The 24962-nt window shown below is 39.4% G+C and overlaps 3 protein-coding genes across 11 annotated transcripts; 2 read left to right on the top strand and 1 right to left on the bottom strand.

Annotated features, from left to right (window-relative positions):
* The first annotated feature begins 1056 nt into the window (after positions 1–1056).
* Positions 1057–9491, top strand: ttbk2b (tau tubulin kinase 2b). The gene is made up of 16 exons (XM_044107301.1): positions 1057–1303; positions 1538–1660; positions 1747–1856; positions 1966–2113; positions 2746–2819; positions 2916–3056; positions 3147–3251; positions 3411–3476; positions 3801–3893; positions 3982–4107; positions 4208–4365; positions 4648–4837; positions 5741–5955; positions 6045–6504; positions 7443–8140; positions 8751–9491. The coding sequence occupies exons 3-16, from the start codon at positions 1788–1790 to the stop codon at positions 9082–9084; spliced, it is 2877 nt and encodes a 958-aa protein (XP_043963236.1). The 5' UTR covers positions 1057–1303; positions 1538–1660; positions 1747–1787; the 3' UTR covers positions 9085–9491.
* Positions 9492–10950: 1459 nt separating this feature from the next.
* Positions 10951–13063, bottom strand: churc1 (churchill domain containing 1). Of its 4 annotated transcripts, none has more exons than XM_044107299.1 (5): positions 12974–13063; positions 12537–12586; positions 12326–12461; positions 11467–11537; positions 10951–11377 (listed from the first exon to the last, which is right to left on the bottom strand). In XM_044107299.1, exons 2-5 carry the CDS (start codon positions 12573–12575, stop codon positions 11285–11287), a joined length of 339 nt encoding a protein of 112 aa, XP_043963234.1. In that variant the 5' UTR covers positions 12576–12586; positions 12974–13063; the 3' UTR covers positions 10951–11284. The 4 variants fall into 4 exon arrangements, with proteins under 4 accessions (XP_043963234.1, XP_043963233.1, XP_043963235.1 ...); XM_044107298.1 differs by having other exon boundaries at positions 12537–12602; positions 12974–13047; XM_044107300.1 differs by lacking the exon at positions 12974–13063 and adding an exon at positions 12784–12804.
* On the top strand, positions 12815–24739 carry LOC122825754 (zinc finger protein 106-like). 6 transcript variants are annotated; one of them, XM_044107288.1, is made up of 22 exons: positions 12815–12902; positions 13170–13365; positions 13462–13523; positions 13988–14191; positions 15004–16194; positions 16273–16591; positions 16672–16738; positions 17320–17474; positions 17566–17626; positions 19116–19776; positions 20413–20462; positions 20540–20673; positions 20774–20908; positions 21340–21456; positions 21545–21736; positions 22680–22742; positions 22905–23024; positions 23124–23195; positions 23270–23341; positions 23439–23585; positions 23969–24069; positions 24176–24739. In XM_044107288.1, exons 2-21 carry the CDS (start codon positions 13234–13236, stop codon positions 24023–24025), a joined length of 4011 nt encoding a protein of 1336 aa, XP_043963223.1. In that variant the 5' UTR covers positions 12815–12902; positions 13170–13233; the 3' UTR covers positions 24026–24069; positions 24176–24739. The 6 variants fall into 6 exon arrangements, with proteins under 6 accessions (XP_043963223.1, XP_043963221.1, XP_043963226.1 ...); XM_044107286.1 differs by lacking the exon at positions 24176–24739 and having other exon boundaries at positions 23969–24145; XM_044107289.1 differs by lacking the exon at positions 24176–24739 and having other exon boundaries at positions 12845–12902; positions 13205–13365; positions 23969–24145.
* The last annotated feature ends 223 nt before the right edge of the window (positions 24740–24962 follow it).

Genomic DNA, 24962 nt, shown 5'->3' with positions numbered 1-24962 from the left:
TCTTATATTACATTATTTAATCTATAAAGTTTTATTATGACGAATGATTAATCTCTACTCATATTGGAAGAAGAACGTCATCGACTGCAATTTTTAGGCTTCATAGGCTCTGTACATTTAGTGGTAGACTTTGACTGGGTCCTTAAAATACATGAGTATATCTTTAGCCAAACTATTTCTTTTAGCTTTGGATATGTTTATATTATTTGTCATGTTGGAAGATGAAAATCTGTCCTAGTCCTAAATCCTTTGAAGCATTTAACATATTTGCACCTCTAGATTTGCCCTGTATTTTGCTGTATCCTTATTTTATGCATAATTTATTCTCAGTCCCTGCTGAATAAAGACATCACCACAGTATGATTCAGCTACTGCCATGATTTCACTGTGAGCAAGTTATTTTTTTGTTCTTTTCTGACCAATACACTCCCTTACACACATTTGCTCTTTTCCCTACTAACAGTAGGTGAACTTTCACAAATTGATTGTCTTCTGAAGGCAGTTCCACTACATTTTATTGAGGCGTAACAGTGTAAAAATTAGTATATAAAAATGCAATCCACATTTTTCACATTTTTACTCATAGACAAATGTAAACCTCTTATAATTTTTCTTACACTTCACACTTATGTTCTAGTTCTTGCTAGCCTGACATAAAACCCCCAGTAACATGTAATAGAAGTGTAGATGTGTCTTTAAAAGTTCAATGAAGCCTAAAACACAACAAGGTAAAAAAAAAAAAAAAAAAACAGTCTGAACTCATCCACAATTTGGGAAAAAATGTTCTCATTCATCTTGTTTTGTCCATTTGTTTAGGTGAAAATGTCTAAAGACAGCTTTAAAATTTATTTCTTAAAGTTGATTTCGGTCTACAATCCAGACTCCTTCAGCCAGTCTAACCCTAACCTTATCAAGACTGGCGTTTTAATTTAGTTAAGCTTCTTATTTTCATGAGAACAATTACATAGTAAATGGCCACTGCTCCTGAAATGGTACTCTATGCCATATTAACTTGCCATACCCTCCCTTATATTTCCCGATTCCCAGCTCATCGCGGATGCAGGAGTTTGCGGACCAATCAGAAGCCTCAAGACATGTGGCGTCAACAACAAGGCATCGTTCCTTAGGAGCTCTCTGGCTAACGCGGACAGCTAATCTCAGCTATGGTCCACCACTACCGATGTTTCATCTGGTAAATAAGATGGCACTTGGAATGACTCGACTGGTTCTGGACCGGCTGGAAGCATGGAGACTGCTTGGATGGTACACTTTAACTGGTGTCGCAGAGGTGCATTGACGCGAGGTAAAAAAAAAAAAAAAAAAAAAAAAAAAAAAATAACCCGGAGAAGTGTGCCTCCTAACGGTTATCCATAAGGAGGCATGCTAATTAGCTTATTCTCAGCACCAGCGGAGGCAGTTAAACAACCGAAATAAACAATTTTAGAGATTTTACTGTATCAGGCTTTTTGGGTCTTTTTGTGGTCTGTGAATTGTGGCTCTTTTGTGTTAGCTATGCTGTGTTTTGCCACTGCTTTAGATAAACTAAACCCTGCTAGGAGAGATCTTTCTACTATCAAGCTAGCTAACGTTTTGATAGTCTGCCCTGGAAACGTGAGGCGCAGTCCATAAAGACTACCAGGGTGTAGTAAAATGCTATCAGGTCAGTGTTTGCTGCATTATAAATTACGCAGTTTTATGTGTGGACAAACTGACGTGAATTTTAAGGGGTGCTCTTTGTTCCTTCAGTGAAGTGCTTGTGACACTGATGCCAGCAGAGAGCAATCAGGATGAGTGGAGTTGGAGAGCACGCGGACATCCTGTCAGTGGGAGATATGGTCAGGGACAGGTGGAAAGTGGTGGGTGTCGTTGATGTGAAGTCATAATTCAGTGGATGAATTCAATTTCGGAATTCCTCATTTCTTACTCAGAAAATATCACGGCTTAACTTGCCAATATTGATTTCAGGTGAAGAAAATAGGAGGAGGCGGCTTTGGGGAGATCTATGAAGTCCTGGATCAGCTGAGCCAGGCCACTGTTGCCTTGAAGGTGGAGTCCGCTCAGCAACCCAAGCAGGTGCTAAAGATGGAGGTGGCTGTGCTGAAGAAGCTGCAGGGTAAGTTATGCTAAATCACACCATCATGGAGAATAACCCAGAGAGTTAAAAAAAATAATGAGAAAATTACTATTTAATTTTCAGCTTGACTCAGCTCTCAAATTCAGATTACACTATAGCCATACCTTACACAAATTAAGATCAAAATTATTTGCATCCATGGAAGATTTAAAATTAAGGTCCTGCTAGCAAGGTCTTTGTTTCTGATTAGAAATAACACTGACATCACCCAAATTTAAATAAGGCCATGCTCCAGTATTATTATCAAGAGAAATATTTATATTTTAACAAAAATGGTTTGTTAAAAATTATACCATTCTCTGTAAATAATGGAAAACCTGTTTGTTGATTTGTTTGTTGACTGAACATTTTGGTAAGTGTAGTTTTGTTAATAAATGCTCTATACAGTGCAGTCCTTTTTGTTTTTATTATTGTTTCTTTTTGTATTTGGTCCCATTGCTTTTAACAGAGGAGTGGAGTGCAGAATTGGAAAAGATGTGATTGAAAATGGATTTAATACAAGTTTTTGTTTATTAGGACAATAATAGCGTCTGCTTGTGTTTGCAGACTGAAACTAGCGTAAGGTATTTTTAACTGACGTACGTAAAACTGTATCTTCCCTTTATAAACAGGAAAAGACCATGTCTGTCGCTTCGTGGGCTGCGGTCGGAATGATCGCTTCAACTATGTAGTGATGGAACTGCAGGTGAGACCCTCGTTGTCCCAATATTTGCCATGCCTTTTGTCCGCCTACTGCATCCCAACTATGATGATACAATCAATATTAATATCTGGTCCAAAGGGGAGAAATCTGGCAGATTTGCGCAGAACAATGACCCGCGGAACCTTTTCCGTTTCCACGACTTTGAGGCTGGGGAAGCAGATTTTAGAGGCCATTGAGAGCATCCATTCTGTGGGCTTTCTGCACCGTGACATTAAACCTGTACGTTTAATTCTGTGTAATATATCATTTGCTTATTGCAAACACATTCTTATATATGATTGTAAACTTAGTTTTCTGTTTGATTTGCAGTCAAACTTTGCAATGGGACGACTTGCCAGTACCTGCAGATGCTGCTATATGCTAGATTTTGGATTGGCTCGACAGTTTACCAACTCCAACCAAGAAGTCCGTCCAGTAAGTGCTCTAATAGATTCATCAAATAACTTTTTGGGTTCTCAAAGTAAAAACTAAAAATCTGCTGATAAATTAATTAATGGGATTTTCTAGCATTTTAAAATAAAAACTGACTGTTGATAGATACTACAGCATGAGTTTGCATTAATTCTCTTTCAGCCTCGTCCTGTGGCTGGTTTCAGAGGAACGGTGCGATATGCCTCAATCAATGCTCATAAGAATAAGGTGAGACTTGTCCTAGTTACTTATGCATTCTCCAATTTCACCCATAATTGCAGCTATTTATCGTTGTCTTTATTAGAGACTAACAAAAAACCTGTGCCATAGCCTTAGAGCAAGAGAGGCAGTTACCAGATGTAAATGAAATAAAATGAATTCCGTTGCTATTAATTCAAATTCAGCAGGAATAGATGCTCCGCTTACAATTTTTCCGGTTGAAAAAATATACTCCATATTGGCTGGATCATAAATAGCACATGTTTTAGATTCATACTATTGTAAAAGCTGCATCTATTCTGTTCCTTTATTCTTGTCTGTGCATCTTTGTAGGAGATGGGTCGCCATGACGACCTGTGGTCCCTCTTCTACATGCTGGTTGAGTTCATGGTCGGACAGCTTCCCTGGAGAAAAATTAAGGACAAAGTACTTGCTTACTTTTCCATCTTGTTGTAGAATTAGGATGCACTGATACATCCATCCACTCATTGTTTTAACCCCTCTCGCATCCCAGGAACAAGTAGGAAACCTAAAGGAGACGTACGACCACCGTCTCATGCTGAAGCACCTTCCTTCAGAATTCAGCACTTTCTTGGATCACATCTTAACCTTGGATTACTTCACTAAACCCGACTATCAGGTTCTTTTTGCTTGTTATATTTTTGCATGTTCTGTTTATTCATTTCCATGCTTAAAATGCTGATACAAGTTTTTATGTTTAAATTTTTTTTATGAGACAGCTCCTAACATCTGTGTTTGAGAAGGCCATGAAGAACCACAATGTGCTGGAGAACGACCCCTATGACTGGGAGAAATGTGATTCAGAGGATGTGCTGACCATCACTGCTGCAGCGAACACAGCTCAGCAGCTCACTCGCCTCACCCCAGCTTACCTCGGGTACTGGATGCTAAAAAAGGCTCCTGTCATATTTGACATTTGAACCTTAACTCTCTTTTTTTTTTTTTTTTTATTCCCTTGAGGCAGGTTTTTATTTTTTACTTTTTTGCAGTTTTCATGTTATCCAGTCCTCCTTCACACTCTGCTGAAAACGGGTTCCAGTGTGCAGCTCTGTTTTTAGAGCACAAATGTGCAGACTCGGAGATCCTTGAGAAAATTACGACTCTGAATGATGTTGTGGAAATGAGCTGCAGGGTGACCTTCGCTCTTATCCTTCCCCAGCATGGCCAACGCTTCGGTGCTGCCTGGCGAGCTGCAGAGAGAAAACACAGAGGATGTGCTTCAAGGGGAACGCCTCAGCGACGCCGACAACTGTCTCCCCATCCCCACGCCGACCACCGCTGGTGGAGATGTGTGGGAGGAGATGGACCGCAACCGCAACCTTAAACATCCTCAGCCGATGATCAGGAAGGTCAGGGTTGTTGTTTTGTGCATGGTCTCTATGAAGCTTTGATGCATTGTAACAGTTTTCTTACAATAAGTTTGAATCTATTATGGATTTTCTGTAGTTCTCCCTGGGTCAAAATTACACTTACTGACTACTACAAACACATAAATTTCCTTTGCAAGTTGCAGATGAACCGTATAATGTTTGTAGCCGTCAACAAACTTCATACGTTTCTTTGTTCACTTTTCCTCAGAAATGATAAAGCTCGTGAAAACTGGTTGGTGTCCTGGTACATTCTCGACTTTTATAAACTTAAGCTTTCCACAGATTTGATGTTGATGCAATTCCATAAGCTTAATGTTGAACTGGAAACAGCTGCAGTGTCACTGAGAGGTTGCTTTGAAATCACCAGCTACAATCTCAGCTGAAATTTGTAGCTTCCCACATTGATAAGCCAATAACAACTTCTGCAAAGCTTTATAATCAGACAAGTCTGACTACTAATGCAGCTAACATTTAACTGATTATTCCATCTATTATTCTATAAATTTATCTATTCAACAACTGTTAAAGGAGTTCAAAATTCTTTGCAAACATTTCTAAATTAACAACACAAAATTAGCAATTTTAATGGTTTTAATGGTCCAATTTTTTGTTTGTTTGCAATGGGGAAATTCTGGACAGACTGATTTACAGACTATGCCTAGAAAACAAACATGTAGTATGAACTCTCACAGATGCAGTCACAGTGTGCGGTCATTGTCCAGCACTCCTGAAGTCATTGCTATGTTCCACATAGGAGCCTGACCTCTTTGTTGAGGAATATAACTATTGCTCTTCTTTTCATTTGTAGAACATAATCCATGCTTGTAGTTTTCTGTGGTGCAGTTCTTTTCTTTGAGTCGTGTTCTTGTCTATGTTCTTCAGGTAGTAAGTGAAGATGAACACAGTCAGAATCAGGGGAACCAGAGTCCCAACACCGGTTCAGTGCAGAGTTCTCCACGCCGGGTCCGATCAGAGACCATGTTCCTGGACCGAGCCGCGCCACTCCTGCGCCGGATGAGGCACAGCCAGAGCCTGGCGTTCGAAAAGCGACTGGCGCCTGAACCAAAGCCCACGATCGAACGCTTCCTTGAAGCCTAGTAAGAGTTTTTTTTACAAATCAAGATAAGCAAACTAAAATCTAAAGAAAAAAAATCTCACAATTCTCTTATTTTTTTCTTTCTGTCAGCTTGGGCAAACAGCGGCCGGTCCTTTGTCACGTTGGGGAAAAACCCATTCCTGAGAACGTACAGCAGACGTCTTCCTTCAACGAGGAGCAGTCCGGCACGGCGACCCCCGACCCGGAGGAAGCAGCGGCAAGCAGCGGCTTCGTCGCTGTCAACTTCAGCCCCGTGCCTCAGGAGGCCGACTCTCAGGAATGGGTAATGCTGGAGCTGGAGCAGGCCAACAGCTCAGGAGCAGGCAAACCTCAGGCGGAAACCCAATGCGAAGACAAGTCGGGTCCGTGCGTTTCTGATAGAGCGGAGAATCAGTCCGCTGAGCAGCAAGACGGCCAGACCGGTTCTACAGTACCTAGCAGCCCCATCCTGTCGCAGATGGCCATGCCTGGAACCTGGTTGCTAGGCCACCGCCGGCTGCCAGGGATGCTTGGACCTTCAGTCCTGATGGGGAGATCCCAGATGGAGCAGGTAGGATTGAAAGAGATTTTCTACAAACAACTGCTGCAGCAGCAGGAACATTTTCTGAACAATGTAGTCTGAAGCTAAGGTCAGCTGCACTCAGAGCAAGCTCAGCTTTAATGGAGATGTCATCAAATATTTAAGAGCACATTATTCTTTCTAGACTTTAGCTACACATTAAAAGGAGTACTTTCATAAATGAGTTTTTAAACAGAATTTCTATGCAGTTTGGAAAAGTATAGAAGTTTGAGTTTTCAGACTTATTAGACTTATTCCATTATCTAAAACATCTCAATCTGAATTTCTGGAAAAATAAATAGCTTAATTAACACATATAAAACCAACCTTTAGTTTTGGTTTGCCACATCACACTTTTGTTTGTCCAATTCTTGAGCTTTTTAGTTAAAATTTCCATGTAGTTAATTTACATAGTGCAAATTCACAGCAGATGTCCTCTCAAAGAACTTTAGAAAAAAAGTCAATTCATTTGTCATACAGACAGATTCAAAGTCAGTCAATTTGATTGTAGTTTTTAAACAATCCGTTCAAGTTCGGCTTGTTTCTGAAATTGATTGAAAAGTTTTCTAACGAAGCCCAGCAGATTGTATCAACTCTGACTTGCAACGTTCACTCCTCCTGAGCCTGTAGCAACTTTTAGGAATTTTGTTTGTACAAAAACTTTGCAATTATTCACAAATTTGTGGTGGATTATAAAATAGAATGTGATAATCCATTGAAAGTTCTGGTTGAAACGTGACAAAATATAAAGATGTTTAAGATGTAGGAATACTTTAGAGGGGATCATGTACATAAACTTAGACATTAGTTTGCTCACGAGCTCATAAATGCGTACAAAAATTAAAAACCTGACTGAAATCTCACGCACTCGAACATTTGTGATTTTTAAGCTCTTCTTTCTGTCTAATGATGTCTGTACCTGCTTTCAGACCTCCGGCAGTGGCCCACAGTCTCCTGTGAGGAAGAACGATGCGGCTTCATTAGACGCACCAAGCTGTAAATCTCAGGAACTTGCTGAGGACGCCTCAAAGGACAGGAAGAGGTTGGACTCGGTGCCAGAGTTGATCCCTGCCAAAGGTCCCGCATCCCACCTGACCAACGACAGAGACCCTGAGAGTGACTCCGGCCTGCCTGACCGCTCCTCAGAGCCCAATCATCAGCCTCCAGCTGATCCAGTGGGGGGCGCCGTGGAGAGCACTGTCACAGTCTCCTCCTCAGCTCCTCCCGCTCTGCTCAAGCGCAGAGACTCCCCGTCGTCTCCGAGACTGAGCCGGATCCCAGTGCGAGATCCCAGCAACCCCCTGGACTCGCCGAGCCGGGAGCCGAACGCAGAGCGACGCCACCGCTGGAGCAGCCCACTCCTAGGCTCCCCCACTCACTCGCCCTCTCCCTCCCTGTCCTGTGATAACCTGCCCTGTGCTCTGCCAAGAGACAGGCTGTGCTCGGAGCGCGGCTCCAGGTCTGACTGTGGGGGAGAAGACCCCCTGTCCCTGTCCTCCTCATCCGGAAGCAAAAGTAAAATCCCTCGCCCTGTCAGCGCCACATTTCTGCCGGAGCAGCTCAGTGGAAGGTTTTTGCCTCGGCCGCCTCCGGGGAAACCCCCCGTCCGTCCAGTTGTGGACAGCAGGTACGTGGGAAAGACTGCGTCTCTTTCCCAATGACTCCTATAGCCATCAAACTGGGATTAGAGTCAGGCAGGAATGTATGTCTGTCACAATAACCAGTAATGTAATCGCATGATGAATTAAAATGAACCCAATAATTTTCATTTGCATGGTTGTTTGTGTAATTTGCTTAATTTTTAAGCAGATGCTGCTCTTTCCTATTGAAGTGGTCCCATATTGAAAAATGCTGCAAACATTTGACACATTTTTATATTTTGCAAAATCCTAATTGTTTTTCCTGAATGAACCTAATGAGTTAATACATTTTGAAGGGCAATTTTGTTCTGTTGACACTTCAGTAAGACTGAAACGATTATTGAAATAATCAACTAATATAATAATCAATTAATAGTTAAGTGGAGTCTAAAAGCCCCCCAAAAAAGCCACTTGTTGAATAAACAACACTCTCAAAGCAGTATTCAAGCCAAGCCTTTGCAAGAAATATATACATTTTGCACTTACGATAAACAAAAAGTATTTATCTGTAAATATGTTCTTCCCAGAAGTCCTCAAGTGGCATAGTTTCAGGTTTGCCTGGTCCAAATACTGTCTTCACTTTTTGTTTCTCTGCAGACGGCGGCGTTTGAGGGTGCGTGCCAGCAGCACCAGCGATGCCGACTTCCTGGCCAGCCTGACCCAGCTGATGCAAGACCGCGGCGGGATGCTCTTCAGCCCGCCTCCCTGCCCCCGCAGCTCCTCCTCCTCCCTGCAGCGCTCGCTAAGCTCCTCCCCCTCCCGCCAGGAGCTCAGGGAAAGCGGTGCTCTGCCAGGCCGTAGCCGCTCGCCGTCGAGCTTGTCGGGCTCCCCCCCGCCGCGACACGCGCAGCCACAGGACAGGGCCTCGTATGGGCCGGGGCTCTGGGGCCCCGGCCCCAGAGGGAAAGCCTTTGGGAAAGTGACTCGATGACTGCATCCCCCACACAATTGACTGGTCCCAAAATGTTGCACCTGTGGCGTTAAGGCTGCCTACGCCCTGATAGCATGTGTAAATATGACATTTACTGAAAGGAATGTACTGTATGTAATGTAAAATGTATGATAAAATGTATTTATTTATTTATTCGGATATGAAACTGAAAAAGTGGAGAAAATTGTGAGATTGCCAACTTTTACCTCTCATTTCACTCCTCCATTAAAACCCTATTTAGGCCTAATGAGACCAAAATAATCATGTTTAATACTTGATATGTAAAAAAAATAAAACTAACTGTAGATATGTACTATTAGGAAAAAAACACTAAATATATAAACCATGTATTCACTGTAGAAACACTAAAGAACCCCACAATCAGTATATATAGATCAGCATTCATGTACAGAGCCAGAGCATGCAGCATACGGACCTCACTCTGGTCAAACTGCTAATTAATAATGAGCTGCTCATTTAACTTATCTTAGTGTAGTTGTATGCTTTTACGTCACGTCACGTAGCCATCCGCTTCTAAGAATGTACGATAAGAGCACTATTGTAAACATGCATGAGCTTCTTCCTTGCAAACATTGTTTTGTTTTGTTTTGAATTTATTTATTTGTACAATCTGTTGAAGCATCTGTGTTTTATTGAACTGGTTCTGATCAAAACAATGTGAATGTTGGAAGATTTTTTTTTGTTTTTTATTTGTTTCTGGGTAATTCTTGCAGGGGGAGTGGATGGGACGGATGGTTGGTGAAAATATTTGACCACTTATATAGCAGGACAGAAAGTCAGAGAAAATAGAACCACAATAGATGTTTCAATAAAGGTAAAATACACCAATCCAGCTGATTTGTTGTTCTAAACAGAGGGAGTTGGAAGAAATGCCTAAGAAGAGTCTGGCCACTCAGTTTTTACCTCTTGGATTTTAATTATGTTTAAAATAATTAGTATCCATTCCTTAACTGTGATTGAAATCTTAAGTTTTACCACAGGTGGCTCTGGCCATTGATTGCAGGCTCAAATACTGATTAGTCCTATGTTTTTCCCTGTTGATTTAATACATCAAAATGGAAATTCCAATTTTTTTTAAGTCCTTAAATGCACCAGCTAAACATGTTTTGATGAATTTGTATTTAGGAAAAATCAGCTGAAGGTTTAGCATCATTTGCTTTGATGCATAAAAGGGGGATAATCCTGAAAACCTTAATTTTTCTGTTAGATTTAACTCTACCTCTGTCAAGCAACGTGCAGAACATTGTTTTTTCAAGATTTTTTGTTGGAGTTGAGTTTAAAAAGGAAATAAAAATTGCCGTATAAAGGTGCAACTAACAGAATATTTAAAAATTTATTGCAGCAATTCAATTGAAAAAGTGAAACTTGTATCTTCTATACAAGTTATATTGTAAGTATTTTTTTATATATATTTTGACAATTAACTCTTAGTTTATGAAAACCAGAAATTGAGCTTCATAGATATTTTAAATATTACAAAATAATAAAAGATTTTTAATACAGAAATGTTTGCCTTCTGTAAAGTATCTCCCATTATGATAGCAGAGGCCACTGGAAACGATGAGTCTGTAAAGTTTGTACCTTAATTTTTTGGTCTTCCACTCAACATTCCACTAACATGCTTGTGTACAGCTTTGTTTGCAAGTCTTCCCCATTAACCATTACAAGGATATAACATTTTAGTATTAGATGTTAAATATATCTGATTGTTTTTTCTGAACCATTAAAATAAGATTTTCAATAATATACTAATTTATATAGCGCTAAAAAATAGCATTCCACTCATCATTGCTTCTGTTCTTATTTAACCAAATGTTAATATTGGACAAAGAGCACAAAAAGCAGTTTTCATTAAATGATTTCATTTAATTACAATATATCCAAAGTGAGAAAGGGTAAGCAGCACATCTTTTGAAATGATTTCAATCCAATGCAGCAATACAAAAATCTTTATATAAAGTCAATTATCAATTAAAATAAAGAGGATTTTTTTTCTCTAATAAAATTTTGCTCAACTGCCAACATCACAAAGAGCATTTCAAAACTATTTCAAAGCAAGCAGCAAAGCTTGGTATTCACTTTCAATGGGTGATGATTGGCTATTGGAACCTTTTAAAGGACAGCCAGTGTCCTCCATGTTGGTAAGAAGCTGAAAATTGCAGTTTTCTGTTTCTCATATTTAGAAGAGAGGCGCAGACTGCCTGGGGTCATCTGGTAACACACTGATGGAGTCCTCAGCTTTTCCACACAGCATGCAGAGCATCGTGTACTCCTGCACCGACGGAACAGGGATGCAAGACCATCTGAGTTAGTCTGTGGATCCAAGCGAGCACTGTAGATAAATCAGATGTCATTACTCACCTGATACTCGTCTACAACAGAGAACGTGTACTCATGTCTGGCGATGACGTGGTCACAGTTTTTGCAGACATCTGGAAACAGAGATAAGTGGATGTTTCCTCAAAGTGCTGGTTATGGACTACCGACTACTGGAAAGACAGTCTGACAAGTAAGGCATTAATTAAGTAATGCATTAATTAATACTTAATAATTTTCAGGTTTTAAGCATTAAAACCTGAAGCCCCCTTTATCTTGATACCCCTAAGTAAAACTTTAATCACCTTTATAGTGAGCTTATATTGAGTAATGTTTATCAACAAACAGCATCAAGAAGATAGATGTAGAGAAAATTTTACAAGGGTTAGGGCATAAAATAATATGATTTTCAATCTACTGTTTTAAAATGTTAAGAAAATGGAACAACCAAACTATAGTTGTTCTCCTAAATTGACAGGTGAGCAAAGAAAACAATATGAGAAGCAGCCAAGAGGGCCCCAGAGTCCCTCTGGAGGAGCTGGAACAGCTTGCTCGCCTGAAATCTGTTTCTTTGTGGAAGAGTAGCAAAAGTGTTGAAGGAAAACTATTACCTCTGTGCATAATGTTAGGTTTGGTGGAGAACTAACATCGAAAATCACACTTTCTCTGCCAATACACTGAAACTGCAGCAAAAAGATTGTAGTACAACATACCGACCGGGGCTAAAAAATGCACACCACACTTTTTAGATCATTATACGTTAAAGCAATTAAAAAATGTCTTTTCCACACTTTCTATCACACGAAATCCTAACAAAAAACAATCAAGTTTGTAGTTGTAATGTTACAAAATGCTCAAAAAGTCCATATAATGTATTCGTGATTGGACAACAAGGGACACTAACGGTCATATGTGACAATTTCCTCCCCATCATCATCCTCGGTGGCCTTGTTGCTGATCAGCACAAAGTCTCTCTGATGGCAGTTCGCACAGCCCAGATAGTTCATCAAGTAGGAGCCGTTCTCCAGACAAGTGTTACCCTGAAACAACATAATTCTTCCGTACGCCACCACGTTAAATTAAACTTTTGAGATATATCGGCAGCTTTAACTTACCCGGTCCGGGTATTCTTTATGCACACAACCACTGCACATGTTGACCTAAACTATCATGAAATAAGACAAAACAAAAAACAGAGTTACAACAATAAGCCCCTAACAGCTAACATTTAGCTAAAAATTTTTCAGGAGTATCCACTCTTTCGCAGGAGGACATTGATCAGATCTATAGAACATCCAATGTGAGAACATGGTACGGATAACTTTAAACTATTTTATTCCTATATTTTGTAGATCTACTCACTGGAATTTCCGGTGCTAACAAGAATGAACTATTGGTCGACGTAAATTTGGACGTAAAATACGTCAGCAAACATGGCGGTGGCGTAAAGGAGGGTTTTGGAGCCATGTGAAATTTGTCAGGTATTTACAAGACTTGTTTAAATAACTTTACTGTTTTGTTACATTTGAAAATCCGATCAAAAATTACTTACATGTTCTTAAATCAGTGTACCGTTGTATTGGAATCGCTTCGAATGTTAATGTGCAACTGCTAACTAAATTCTCAGAGATTTCAGTTTAAAACCACGTTGTCATGGATTTATTTGTTTAAAAATAATTGAAACATGTTACCAAGCTTTCCTCCTGACTAGTCTTTCTCTGTAATAACATTATTGGTATTTAAACCAGTACAAAAACGAGGTAGAGACGGTGAGTATTTGCAGTTTGGACTCAGGATTGGAGTTGTTCAGACATGGCAGACGTACAGAACAAAAAAAAGATGCAGAAAGCACCAAAAAAGCCAATAAAGAAGAAACCTGCACAGTCCCTCCAAAAGGAGAAGAAAAACTACTGCATTGTATGTCGCAACTCATATTTAAAAGATGTAAGTGGCTGTAGTTATTACAAATTTAGATTTTTTTATTTTAATTTTTTTCCCATTAAAAAAAATCTAACTTTGTTTTTGTCTCCCCAACTGCAGAAAGCACATGATCATATGCACAGCATGGATCATCACAGTGAGCTGGAGAAGGTGTTGGGCAAGTAAGTACCATTTTTTTGTAGCAGCAAAAATGAATATTCTATGTGTTATGTTATTGTTATGGTTATTATTATCATAACATTGATAATGGATGATTTCACTAAAACAGAAAGGTCCTGTCACACTAGTCCTACCCAGAAATCAGTAGCATTTCATCAGTATTGGAACAGGTCCCATGTTGTAGGAATTAGTGTTTGACATTTTCCACATCTGGATTATTAGGGAAAAATATTTTTATTTCCTGGTCTTTTCTTTAACCTGTTTCTAAAGTTGTACCCATGCATGTTATAACAAGCCTTTATAAAACTCAAACTTGCAACATTCAGGGATTATAATTTTATATTATTGTATTGATGGCGTCTTTGTCATAAAGTATTATCCTTTAAAAATCTCAAATTGTTTGAAAGCTAGAAGTCCGTCTGTATTTTGTTTATATCTGATGTTATTTCTGTCTTTATATCAATAGGGATGCCTTTCACAATTGCCAGGCATGCAATATACATTCATTGGGTTTGAACGAATACGGCAGTCATATCCTAACATCTCAGCACCAAACTCGGTTTAAGAACCTGAAGAGCAAAAATGTTAAGCCTGTCTCTCTGGTCAAGACTCTCAGCTCAGCTACTATACAGAGCATCCTGGCAAGAAACAAGACACTGAGGAACCAGAAGTAAGAATTTCATCTGCTTAATGCTTTGCTGTTGCAGAAAAAAAGTGAGTTTATTTTGTAAAACAAAAATAAAATACTAAGATTGAATTTTTGTTTGTTTTGTTTATTTTGGAGTCCCATAAGTCCTTGCTGTGACAATGGCTGCTCTTCCTGGGATCCACATCATAAAAAATAAATTTATTCCAAAAACAATTCGACACTTAACATAACATTAGTTATGTGATAAAACATACTGATTCATAAATGTACAATTAGAAGACTTTACAGGGTTTCCCTCAGTCTATTATAAGTCTTTACTTGTGCCCCACCAGGCTAAGTATTGCTTATTTATTTAAGCTTTTTTTTTTTTTTTTAAATGTTTGCATTTTTAAGACTTTATAGTTGGTGTTCAGGTATTAATCTTCCAATCTTTTAATAACACATAATTATCAAGTGATATTTTCAAATTTCCTGTCTACTTTAAGCATTTTCTAACTCAAAAACACAGCAGGCCACTGGATGAATGACTGTCCTAGAGCCCAACCACCGGGCTTAGCAAGTTTTCCGGGGGATACCTTGCTTTATATAATAAAATAATTAAACAGGGCTCTTTTAAAAACTCTTGCGTTTTTTCCAATTAAAATGGGAAGAAATTGACTTATTTTTAGAGGTATGTTTTTATACTTCTATAAAGAAGTTTTGTCCAGCATTCCTGTTGCATGAAAAGCAACAGAAATGTAAAAGCAACCTTTTAAAGCATGCCTTGTACTAAATTGTGGAAAGTGTAGCTAAATGGAAATTGATTATATAAAAAATGGTTTTTGTATTTTCAGAAAGAAGGAAGATAGGAAGACTAAAAAGAAACAAAAACAAAAAACCAGGAAAAGGTGTGCAGAGACGCAACAATCTGGTGTCCAAAACAAGAGTCTGGACTCCAAAAGAACGATACAACCCAAACAAATGCAAATGAGAACTCCAAATCAGTGGCAGCAACCAAACTTCCCAGGAAGCAACTATGGTGTCATTCAAAATAAGGAGAACAAAATGTTCCTCTTGGAGACCCCGCCTCTATACAGACCAATTCTTAATCAGAACTGGAGACCACCTTATCTGCCAAGAGCTCCTGTGCATCAACCTTTTCATCACCAATATGGCTGGCATGAGGACCACCAATGGCATAATGGTTACTTTGCCAACAACCAGTATTACCAAGGGAAAATGAACAGGTTCCAATCTAGTCCATGTAGCTACCCTAGTCCTTCAGCTGGCCCGTCGAAACAAATGATGCCTACAGTGAGCCAGAGCAACTTTAACCAGCAGAAACCGCTGGGAAACTGTTCCATCACCAGCAGGCCACTCCCTCAAGATGGAGCCAACTTGCTTGATCAGAACCAATCAGAGAAGGGGAATTCTGCTCAACCAAAACATGCGAAAACCGACTCAGTTCGGCTAGAAAGTTCAAACAGTTTGGCTCCAGGGCATTCTGAAAACAAATCCGGCAGTCCGGCTCCTATAGGGGATGTTGGTGTTGGCTCCATGCTGAAGCAAATCAGGAGAGCACTGGGCGTCAGGGAGCCATGCAGGGCGGATCGAGAAGCTCGGCGGCAGAACGGGAACAACCACACTGAGGATCGCTGCGCAGAGAAGCAAGATGCTGCAGACCAGCAGGCAAAAACTCCGGCTAAGACTGAACTGGCCAGCACCCATGCTTCTACTATCGCTCCCCCTAACCAGAAACAGACAACTTACAAAGAAAGACAAAAACCCAAACAAACACTAAGTCCGCAACTAAAAGACAATGAAGCAACGTCTCAGGAGGCCAGCAATGCTTCGACCTCTGTGATGCCCGCTGAGCTCAATTTTACAAAATCTCCTAAAGTCCGGGTTGCCCACAAGTCCAGTAAGGCTAAAGCAGCGAAAGAGACCATTCATAAACCAATCCTGGACAAGCTGCGTCACCTATCTGGAGCCAAGAGCAGGTTGAACTGGGATATGAAAAGGAAAAGCTTAAAAGGCTTGCCTCGGTGAGGACCTTCTCCTGGCACCAGGTGTTTAGTTTGATCTCTTTACCTCTTGATGACCTCTCGTCGTTTCTTGTTCAGGTTCGGAATCAAGTTTGGAACCCAGCCGACTGGCGTTGAACGCCCTCTGCAAGAAGGTGACCTGCCTCTATCTGAGGGTTTCCATTGGGAATCATTTCCAGACAGCCTTTTGGTCCCGTCTCCTGCTCTGCCCTGTTCACAAGGCAATCGGCTTGAAACGCAGTCAGAGTCCCAGACACAGGACTCTTCAGAGCAACCCGACGTCCCCCAGGCAAGCTACAGCAGCAAGACGCCAAAAATGGTTTCTGTGAAAGTGGAACCAAAACTGGAGGATGGGAACGAAGAAGTGAGCAGGAAGAGGAAAGTCAGTATGGTGGAAGTAAGTTGGGCTTTAAATTGCGGTATCCAATTTGATGACCTTTTATATTGGTGGAAGTTCATTATTGGGTATTTTTGCAGGAAGACGGCCTTTCTAACAGACCAAGCTGTAAAAAGAAGAAAACAAAATCAAGAAAGGATAATTTAGGTACATGAAAATCTTTTGCTTATGTGTCTCCTATAAACTGTTGGGACATAAATAATTCAAAAGGTTTTTTATTTACAAATCAGACAGGAAAAAGCTTGTATTTGCTGTTTCCTCAGGTTCTCTTAGGGTAGGGAACATAATGCCTAAAATATGGAAAATCACTGTTTTACCTATTTGTTTTATATAGGTTAGACAAAAGTTTTTCTTAAACACTGCAGATTGCTACAGTCTACAAAAAATAATAAATATGGTCTAAGCATTGTCCTTTTTAGATTAGCATGATAAAATATAGACTTGATCTTTTCTTCTGTCTATGCTTTCAGGTTTTTTTGCAGGCCTTGTAATTGGAGCCTGACCTTCATAGAAATTGTTTGTTGACTGAAAAATGAACTGAAAAATTTGATAATTTGGAAAATATGCATTAGTGCTGACTGATTAGTTTTGAATTTTAATAAAAATGTTTTCCATCTTTCAATCTGAAGGAAATGTGTGTATTTTATAAGTAACTGTGGATAGCACTTGATAATGTTTGTTCGGATTGTACTGTGCTGTATTTCTAAATGTCTTGTATCATCATGCAGACCAGAGTCAGATGGACCAGCTGCTGGCTGTCTCGCTCAGGGAGGATGAACTGAGCCACTCGCTGCAGGAACTGGAACAATCTATGATCCAGGCCCGCAATGCGCTGCAAACTGCGTACGCAGAGGTCCAAAGACTGCTGCTTCTGAAACAACAGGTCCTGCCAGCTGTTGAAAAATGCAGCATCTTTTATTCTGTCTTTCAGAGGTAGTAACTTTAAGTTTTCCTCTGTTTTTCTTTTCCTTTAGATTACAGCTGAGGTCAACAACCTGAGAACACAACGGATTGAGATCCTGCAAGGAATGCAAGGTAAAATAAATCACCTTATATGAAGTAATTTAATCACGAAAGTGAAACGTGTAATTTGATTCATCTAATGATACATGAAAGATTGCAAACTTGAAACTTCTTTTACCAACTTAAGAAAAAATGTTGGCCATTGGCCATTCCATAAATTGATTTTAAAAAACAAATTCACTTTAAATTCATTAAAAAGGAGAGCATAAATATTTGAAGTATCTGTATTTTTATTCAAGATGCATTTTTATTCAACTCTCAAGAGGCAGAGTTATTGATTTTGTTTTGCTCATAACGTTTTGTCAAAAATCTGTAATACACACTTACAAAACATTTTAGAGATAAGAATAAATGAGCTCCACCTCTCCATAAAAACTTCACCTTCATTCAGAGGTGGGTGGAGAAAAAAATTATGCTCAAATTAGAGTAGCACTACTTCAACATATTTTTAATTAAGTAAAAAGTAGCCATCCAAGAAATTACTGGAGTAAGAGTAATTTACTTTGATAAGCTACCAAAGTAAATGTACCAAAGTCCTGATCAAAACATCAATCATTTGATAAATGATAGTAACGTAGTTTTTCTTTATAGATGTCATAATGAACGTGAAGTTGAGTTTTACGCCATTTTCGTTCTGCCCTACGGCAGAGTTGTCTTGCAGATCGAACTGTTTGTGCATTTCTCCACAGAGATTTCTTCTTACCAGACACAACCTTCATTTTAATTGGGGCAACGGAATCAATGATATCTGAAACTTTAGACTGAAAATCATTTACCAACTTATCTATGTCATTACAGCTCAAGGGTGAGGAAGAAGAGTAAATTTGATTAAATGTTTCTGCTGTGCTTTCAGTGAGAGAACGTTTTGTGATGGTCGCTGTTTGTCCCAGTGGGTTAAAAGATAAACAACTTTCAAAGATAACAGCGAAGTGATTCGACATCAGTTACAGAGACATTGGAAATATTCACACCCTTACTGATAACCAGGTCCAGTGTATGTCCTTGAGTGTGTGTTGCTTGTTTGACATGTTGTGTTAGACCAAAGGTCTCCAAGATATTAGAGAGCTTTTTAACCCCTCTGTCTTGGGGTTTGTCAACATGAGTGAGTGAATTGGTTGATTCCACCCAGTTTTCTAAGCGAGGTTGAGTGGTTAAAGCTTTTCTTTGTCTCCATCTCCCAGAATGCTGTGGTGTTCTGGATCAGTTGTATTATCTATTGATATTGATCTGTCGTAATATTTATTATTATTAATTTATTGTCCAGGCCTGCATTTTTCATTATAAAATTGCACAAGTTAAATTAAAAAACATACATCTCAGTAAAAATACTTTCGAAAGTATTTTTTAAAAAAATACTTATTCAAGTAAATATAAGTAGTTACTGCCAATACTTCCAATGAGTTGCTTTGCTCATTTCAGATTGCCTTCCACACTAACAATTCAAATAAATTGAAATAGTTGATCATTATGACTCCTAAAAGATAATAATTATCTCTAACAGAAGGATACTCTGGAGCCACCATCCTCTCACCTGGTTCTGCATCCACTGTGCTATCAACTTCTTTTCCTTCCTCACTGAACCTGCAGCAGCCTGCAGCAACCCTGCCCTCTTTAATGACTCTACCGCAGCCGGCTCCCCTCACCCGGCCGGCTGGGTCGCTGAAGCAAGAGGTGGATTATATAGTCGCAACGGGACAGACGAGTCAGCTGTTCGTACCCTCTGCTCTGCAACCCACCGCAGAGGTCCCCACTTCATCTCACGGACCTCCTCCTGAATCCTCTGCCAGGCAGCAAGAGCAGGAGTCGAGGGACAGGTTGACGTGTGTAAAGACCAAGGTTTTGGAAAAACAAATACAATCTTTGGATGTTGTGGAAGGAGCAGAAGAAAATCAAAGCACAGAACAGGATGTAGGAGAAGAGCCTGGAAAAGAGCACAAGAAAGCGTCACTCATAGACGATGAGGATGATGATGGCAACGAGAGCGACGACTCGGTGGAGGTGGTAAATGCCTCCAAACTGGATGTCATACACATTGAGGAATCAGAATGTGAGGACTCAACAGAGACAGTTTCTCCAGAGCAACCCGAAGATCCCCAGAAGTCTGTGAGCATGGAGTTGAACTGTGTGAGCACGCAAACGTATCAGCAATGTGAAACAGAGAGGTGAGCTGGGGTCAAGTCTCTGAAGGAAACGGGAACTTTTATGGCAGGGCCGTCCAAAGCGCAACAAATGCAGTTCAGGAATGATGCAAACTTGTTCCTTGAACTGTTTCATTTTAATCTCTGTAATATTATTTCCAACATAATTTTCTTACCAAGCAAAATGTTAAGTCAGACACAAAATAATCTTTTTACCACCAACTTCTTATAATAAATGGAACCACATCTATTGAGAGACTTTTACTTAATAGCTGACTTTGCTGGACCCAAATCAGCTTTTATTTAATTTATTCAACTCAGTTAAATATAGCGAACATTTTGAAAGAAAGTCACCCAAATTGTTTTCAAAACTAAAATGAATTTTATCAACCAAGCCTGAAGGTACGAGTCTTTTTTTGATAACATAAAATTCTTTATAAGTGTTTGAATCACGATACAGTAAATAACATCCCTTTCCTATCAAAAAAGAGAAAAAAATTGGCTACTTTATTTGTTTTTTCTTTTTCTTTTTTTTTTTTTTTCCATTGGCTCGCTAATACTTTTAACTCAATCATTTTGGCCCAAGTGAGAGAAAGTGTGGACACCCCTGTTTTCTGGAATGTGCCTGTTTTGCCGACTTCTGTCTCTTCAATCCCTCAGGAAATCTGTGACTTCAGCTAAACAGAAAAAAGATGTCAGTCAGCCTGCAGGTAAGGGTGTCTCTTTTTTGTCTTTCTAAATGTGCCACATTGAAAAAATGATGCGTCTAAACATGATGACATTCCAGAGTCTGTGGAAGAAGAGGATCCTTATTTAGGGGACTTTTTGAGTCATTCCGGCCCCGTCCACGGCCTTCAGATCCACAACGGACAGTTATACACGTGCTCAGGAGATAACACGGCCCGGGCCTACAGCCTGCTGGTACGATGTTGGAAATTCAAAAGCCGCCTTCACGAGACAGAGAAGCCTTATTGTCTCAGACGTGAATGGAGTCTTAAAAAATGTGTTTTTATTAATTCAGACCAGAGAGTGTGAAGCGGTGTTTGAGGGTCACACAAACAAAGTGAACTGTCTGCTGGTGTCGTCTCTACCGAACACGCTGGCACGCCTCTACACCGGATCCAGTGACCAAACTATCCGCTGTTACAGCATAAAGGTACGAAATGTCTCTGAAAACATTAAAAACAAGGTAAATCTTTTCTCCTTTCTTTCCTTCTTTGCCTTCTTTCTTTAGTTCGATCTTCAATCCTCTTTGCATGCATCCATCTCATGGATTTAGCAGTTTTATGTATATAAAATTAGATTTTCTGCCAATAGTTTCCTACAATACATTTGTAGGAAACTATTTAAATTCTTAAAGTTAGGTTCTGAAGGACTGTTTAATGTGCAAAGCTTTTTGTTCTTCAGATCTTTAATATAAAAGATTACTTTATTGGTGGATGACTGAGTCATTATATTACATTAAGACTGTTTATTAAGTTTTCCTCAGATAACCCTTAGCCTCCTGAAAGTTGAAAGAAATTAGAAATTATTTATCAGTAGTGACTCTTTTATACTTTTGATGTCTTTATTTTTCTTTATTCGTAGTCTAAAAAGTGCCTTGACCAGATCACTCTACCAGACAGAGTGCTGTGTTTGCACATCGCCTGGAATATTCTGTATGTTGGACTCGCCAGCGGTTGCGTCATCAGCCGTGACCTGAAGGTCAGCAGCCATTTTCCATCAAATCTGAACCGTTTGAGGCTGCAGAAAAAGGCGAAATCCTCATTGTTTCCTGCATGTTGTCATTTAGACGCTGAAGGAACTGGACGTGTTGGAGTGCCACGGCCCACGCGGCGTGAGCTGCCTCGGCACGTCTCAGGAGGGAGCGCGGCGCCTGCTGCTGGTCGGGTCGTACGACAGCACCATCAGCGTCCGCGACGCCAAGAGCGGCCTGCTGCTGCGGACGCTGGAGGGTCACACCAAGACTGTGCTTTGTATGAAGGTGACGAGAGCACGCCGTCTAATGCTGTAACATGTTTCTGCTCTTATTGGGTCTAGATTAGGATCATTTTTGTTGCACTTAGATGAAAAAGAGCAAGTAAAAAGTAAAAAAAGAGATGGTATTCTTCAGGGAAAGATTCAGAGTGCAAATTGTTGTTTAAATAGTCAGCTTCCTGTTGTTTCCTTATCTTCGCTCATAATGGCTTTGACATTATAATATAATGTCTTGCAAAGGAATTGATACCAATTGAACTTCTTCATATTTTATCTTGTAATAACAAACTGCTTTTGATGTATTAAACCAACATGTTTCAACTTCATCCATCCATTTTCTTCTGCTTTATCTGGGGTCGGGTCGCGGGGGTAGCGGCTTCAGAAGGGAGGCCCAGACTTCTTTCTCCCAAGCCACTTGTTCCCGCTCTTCCAGGGGAATCCCACAGTGTTCCCAGGCCAGCTGAGAAACTTCGTCCCTCCAGCGGGTCCTGGGTCTTTCTCGGGGCCTCCTCCCTTCAATATGTGGAGGCTAAATGATTTTATTGTTCTCCTTTGAAAAATGGCTCGACTCAGTCAGATTGGATGAAGTGTGTCTGTGAATAACCTGTCGCAATAAATTAACTAATCGCATCATGATTTCCATTTGCATGATTGTTTGATTTTCTCAGGTCAGACTGTGTGACAGAAAGCTTCTGTCTGGTACATTGGTTTCAACCAGCAGTTTTGTTTGGACAGACTTCAGTATTCATTTTATTTGTTGTTTCAGTAGTTTGTTTGTTTTGGATATTTAAAATGTATTTTAAATAAAATTTGTTTGTTCTTCCACTTCTGAGTTATTCATGAGTTGAGAACATTTGCAGCATTCCTTTAAACTTCTTTACACCGTATTATTCTCTAGCTGTCTAGATCTGTTGTTTTGTTTGTTTTAGTTTACTTTTCTGTTTTTTCAGGTGGTGAATGATCTGGTTTTTAGTGGTTCCAGTGACACATCTGTCCATGCCCACAACATCCATGTAAGTCCTCCACATTAACTGGCCACATTCTGAATAAATCACATTCACATTTATTATCTCCAGGGTCCAACCAGTAAGATGATGATTTATAAACCTTAATTTGTTAAGGCAATCTGTATTTCTTTTCAGCTTCATGCTCTCTCTTGTTGTTGATCCTTACAGACGGGGGAGTTGGTTCGGATCTACAAGGGTCACGGCCACGCCGTCACATCCATCGTCATTCTGGGGAAAGTGATGGTGACGGCCTGCCTGGATAAATTAGTTCGTGTTTATGAGCTGCAGGTATCGTTTAATCCTGAGATTTGCTTCTATGTGAATTATGTCAGTCAGATTTGTGGGGATGAAACCACTTCAAACATGCTGCCTGGTTTGTTTTTGTAGTCCCATGATCGTCTGCAGGTCTACGGGGGTCACAGTGACATGGTGATGTGCATGGCTGTTCACAAGAGTGTGGTAGGTGGATTAAAATGAGCCTTGAGTATTAAAATTATGGATTTTCAGATGCACTGATAAATTGTTCCACACAGATCTACACAGGCTGCTACGACGGCAGCGTTCAAGCTGTAAAACTCAACTTGATGAAAAACTACCGCTGCTGGGTAAGAACTGCAGACAGACGGGAAGCTTTAACCGTCTCACAGTGGCTTTTTTCCCATTTCTCTGTGTAATATGTGGTTTTGTTTGTCCTCTGTCCAGTGGCAGAGTTGCTCCCTGATTTTTGGCATTCAGGAGCATCTCTTTCAGCACCTCATCCAAGACCACAGCAACTCTAATTTGCAGACGGTCAAATGTCGCTGGAAGGAGTGCAACCATTTTTTCAGCACACAGCAGTCAGTCAGACAGGTAAGTGTTTTCAGGTAATTAGTTTATATAATATAATCGTTTAATTATAAAACTCCCACTTTACAGTAAAGCACTACTTTGTGTTGTAACATTAAAGACAAAATATTAAAAGTTCAAGCAGCATAATTCTTTTGGCAGAGCTTTTAGATGTAATTTTATGAGCTTTATAAATATTTAATAAAATAGGAAGAGTAGATTTTTTAATAATGGGACCCACTGCATTTCTTATAATATCTGCTCAGAGCTTTAAAACGTTTTGTTTTCTGCTTCAGACTTTTCTTCTCTTCAAAGGGATTCAGCTTTTCTTAACATTTAGGCATCATATTTCCTATAAATATGTTGACTTTGTAAGCTGCCAAGTTATGTTTGGGATTTTCCTGCAGGAGCTGCCCGAACACATGCAGAACCACATTGATAGTGACTGCAAGCAGCAGCCTTGACTGGAGGGCAGTTGAAGCTATGCAGAAGACGGTGCAAAGAATCTGTGCATTTTTCTCTTTTCTTTGTAGAAACACATCTGCTACTGATATTGTAGAATAAATTCAGGGTTTAAATCATCACATCTGACTTTTTTCTGAATTCATTTGCAGTATCAGACGGAAAGAGCGACCTCAATTCAGTTTCGACAGTATTTCCTCTGTACTTTTATGTCTACATGGTGGAAAGGATCAATCTTTTTTTTATTTTTATTTTTATTTTATTTTTACCAGCTACTTGACAAAATTTTAGTTAATATTGAGTTGACATTATTTCATACATGAAGCAAATCCTTCAGATAATTTCTACAAATAAACAATTTTAAGCATTATTATTTGTACACAAATAATTATGCTGACATGCTCCAGCACAATTTTATAGTTTAGAGGCCGTTTACACTGTAAACATAAACATAATTGTGTCAGAATTCAGCAGATTTAGTCATCCATAAGAATTACACTAATATAACCCAACTGGTGTAACAATACTGATCTGTTTTTAAGGATTATAATACTTACTAAAAATGAATTGAAGTTATCTTTCATATCCATCAGACTGATATTGATCTTTTTTTTTTTGGTGAAAGAGTAAATCGTTTACTAGTTTATAGCAACAATTTCTTTAAATTCTGTATTTTGCCATGTAATTCTTGCAGGAATAAAGAAAGTACTCCATTATTCATTTCACTTTCTTTATGCGTTTTGCTCAACAATTATATGTGCTGTTTGTGTATGGAAATAAAGCTAAACAAACATGTTTTATCTCATTCTTTTAAATATTCTTTCCAGAAAGATTTAGCAAACAGGTTCTTTCATATTTATAACATTTACGTTCACATTTTTAAAAATATTTTCATAGCCCGAGATGAAATTTAAAACTTTGATAAGCTAAAATTAAAGG

Source organism: Gambusia affinis, linkage group LG22 (assembly GCF_019740435.1).
Source record: "Gambusia affinis linkage group LG22, SWU_Gaff_1.0, whole genome shotgun sequence".
Classification (NCBI taxonomy): domain Eukaryota; kingdom Metazoa; phylum Chordata; class Actinopteri; order Cyprinodontiformes; family Poeciliidae; genus Gambusia; species Gambusia affinis.
Note: the sequence above shows the minus strand (reverse complement) of the source record. Positions and strands in the feature narration are given on the sequence as shown.

What these genes read in the sequence shown, in the direction of transcription:
- ttbk2b (XM_044107301.1), top strand. Translation starts at nt 1,788, where the DNA reads ATGAGTGGAGTTGGAGAGCACGCGGACATCCTGTCAGTGGGAGATATG. An exon ending in CTCACCCCAGCTTACCTCGG is followed by an intron (nt 4,366 to 4,647) that starts GTACTGGATGCT and finishes ATCCTTCCCCAG; the next exon opens with CATGGCCAACGCTTCGGTGC. An exon ending in CGTCCAGTTGTGGACAGCAG is followed by an intron (nt 8,141 to 8,750) that starts GTACGTGGGAAA and finishes GTTTCTCTGCAG; the next exon opens with ACGGCGGCGTTTGAGGGTGC.
- churc1 (XM_044107299.1), bottom strand. Translation starts at nt 12,575, where the DNA reads ATGTGCAGTGGTTGTGTGCATAAAGAATACCCGGACCGG. An exon ending in ATAAAGAATACCCGGACCGG is followed by an intron (nt 12,462 to 12,536) that starts GTAAGTTAAAGC and finishes ATGTTGTTTCAG; the next exon opens with GGTAACACTTGTCTGGAGAA. An exon ending in CTGTTGTAGACGAGTATCAG is followed by an intron (nt 11,378 to 11,466) that starts GTGAGTAATGAC and finishes CCGTCGGTGCAG; the next exon opens with GAGTACACGATGCTCTGCAT.
- LOC122825754 (XM_044107288.1), top strand. Translation starts at nt 13,234, where the DNA reads ATGGCAGACGTACAGAACAAAAAAAAGATGCAGAAAGCACCAAAAAAG. An exon ending in ATCAAGAAAGGATAATTTAG is followed by an intron (nt 16,739 to 17,319) that starts GTACATGAAAAT and finishes ATCATCATGCAG; the next exon opens with ACCAGAGTCAGATGGACCAG. An exon ending in AGATGTCAGTCAGCCTGCAG is followed by an intron (nt 20,463 to 20,539) that starts GTAAGGGTGTCT and finishes ATGACATTCCAG; the next exon opens with AGTCTGTGGAAGAAGAGGAT.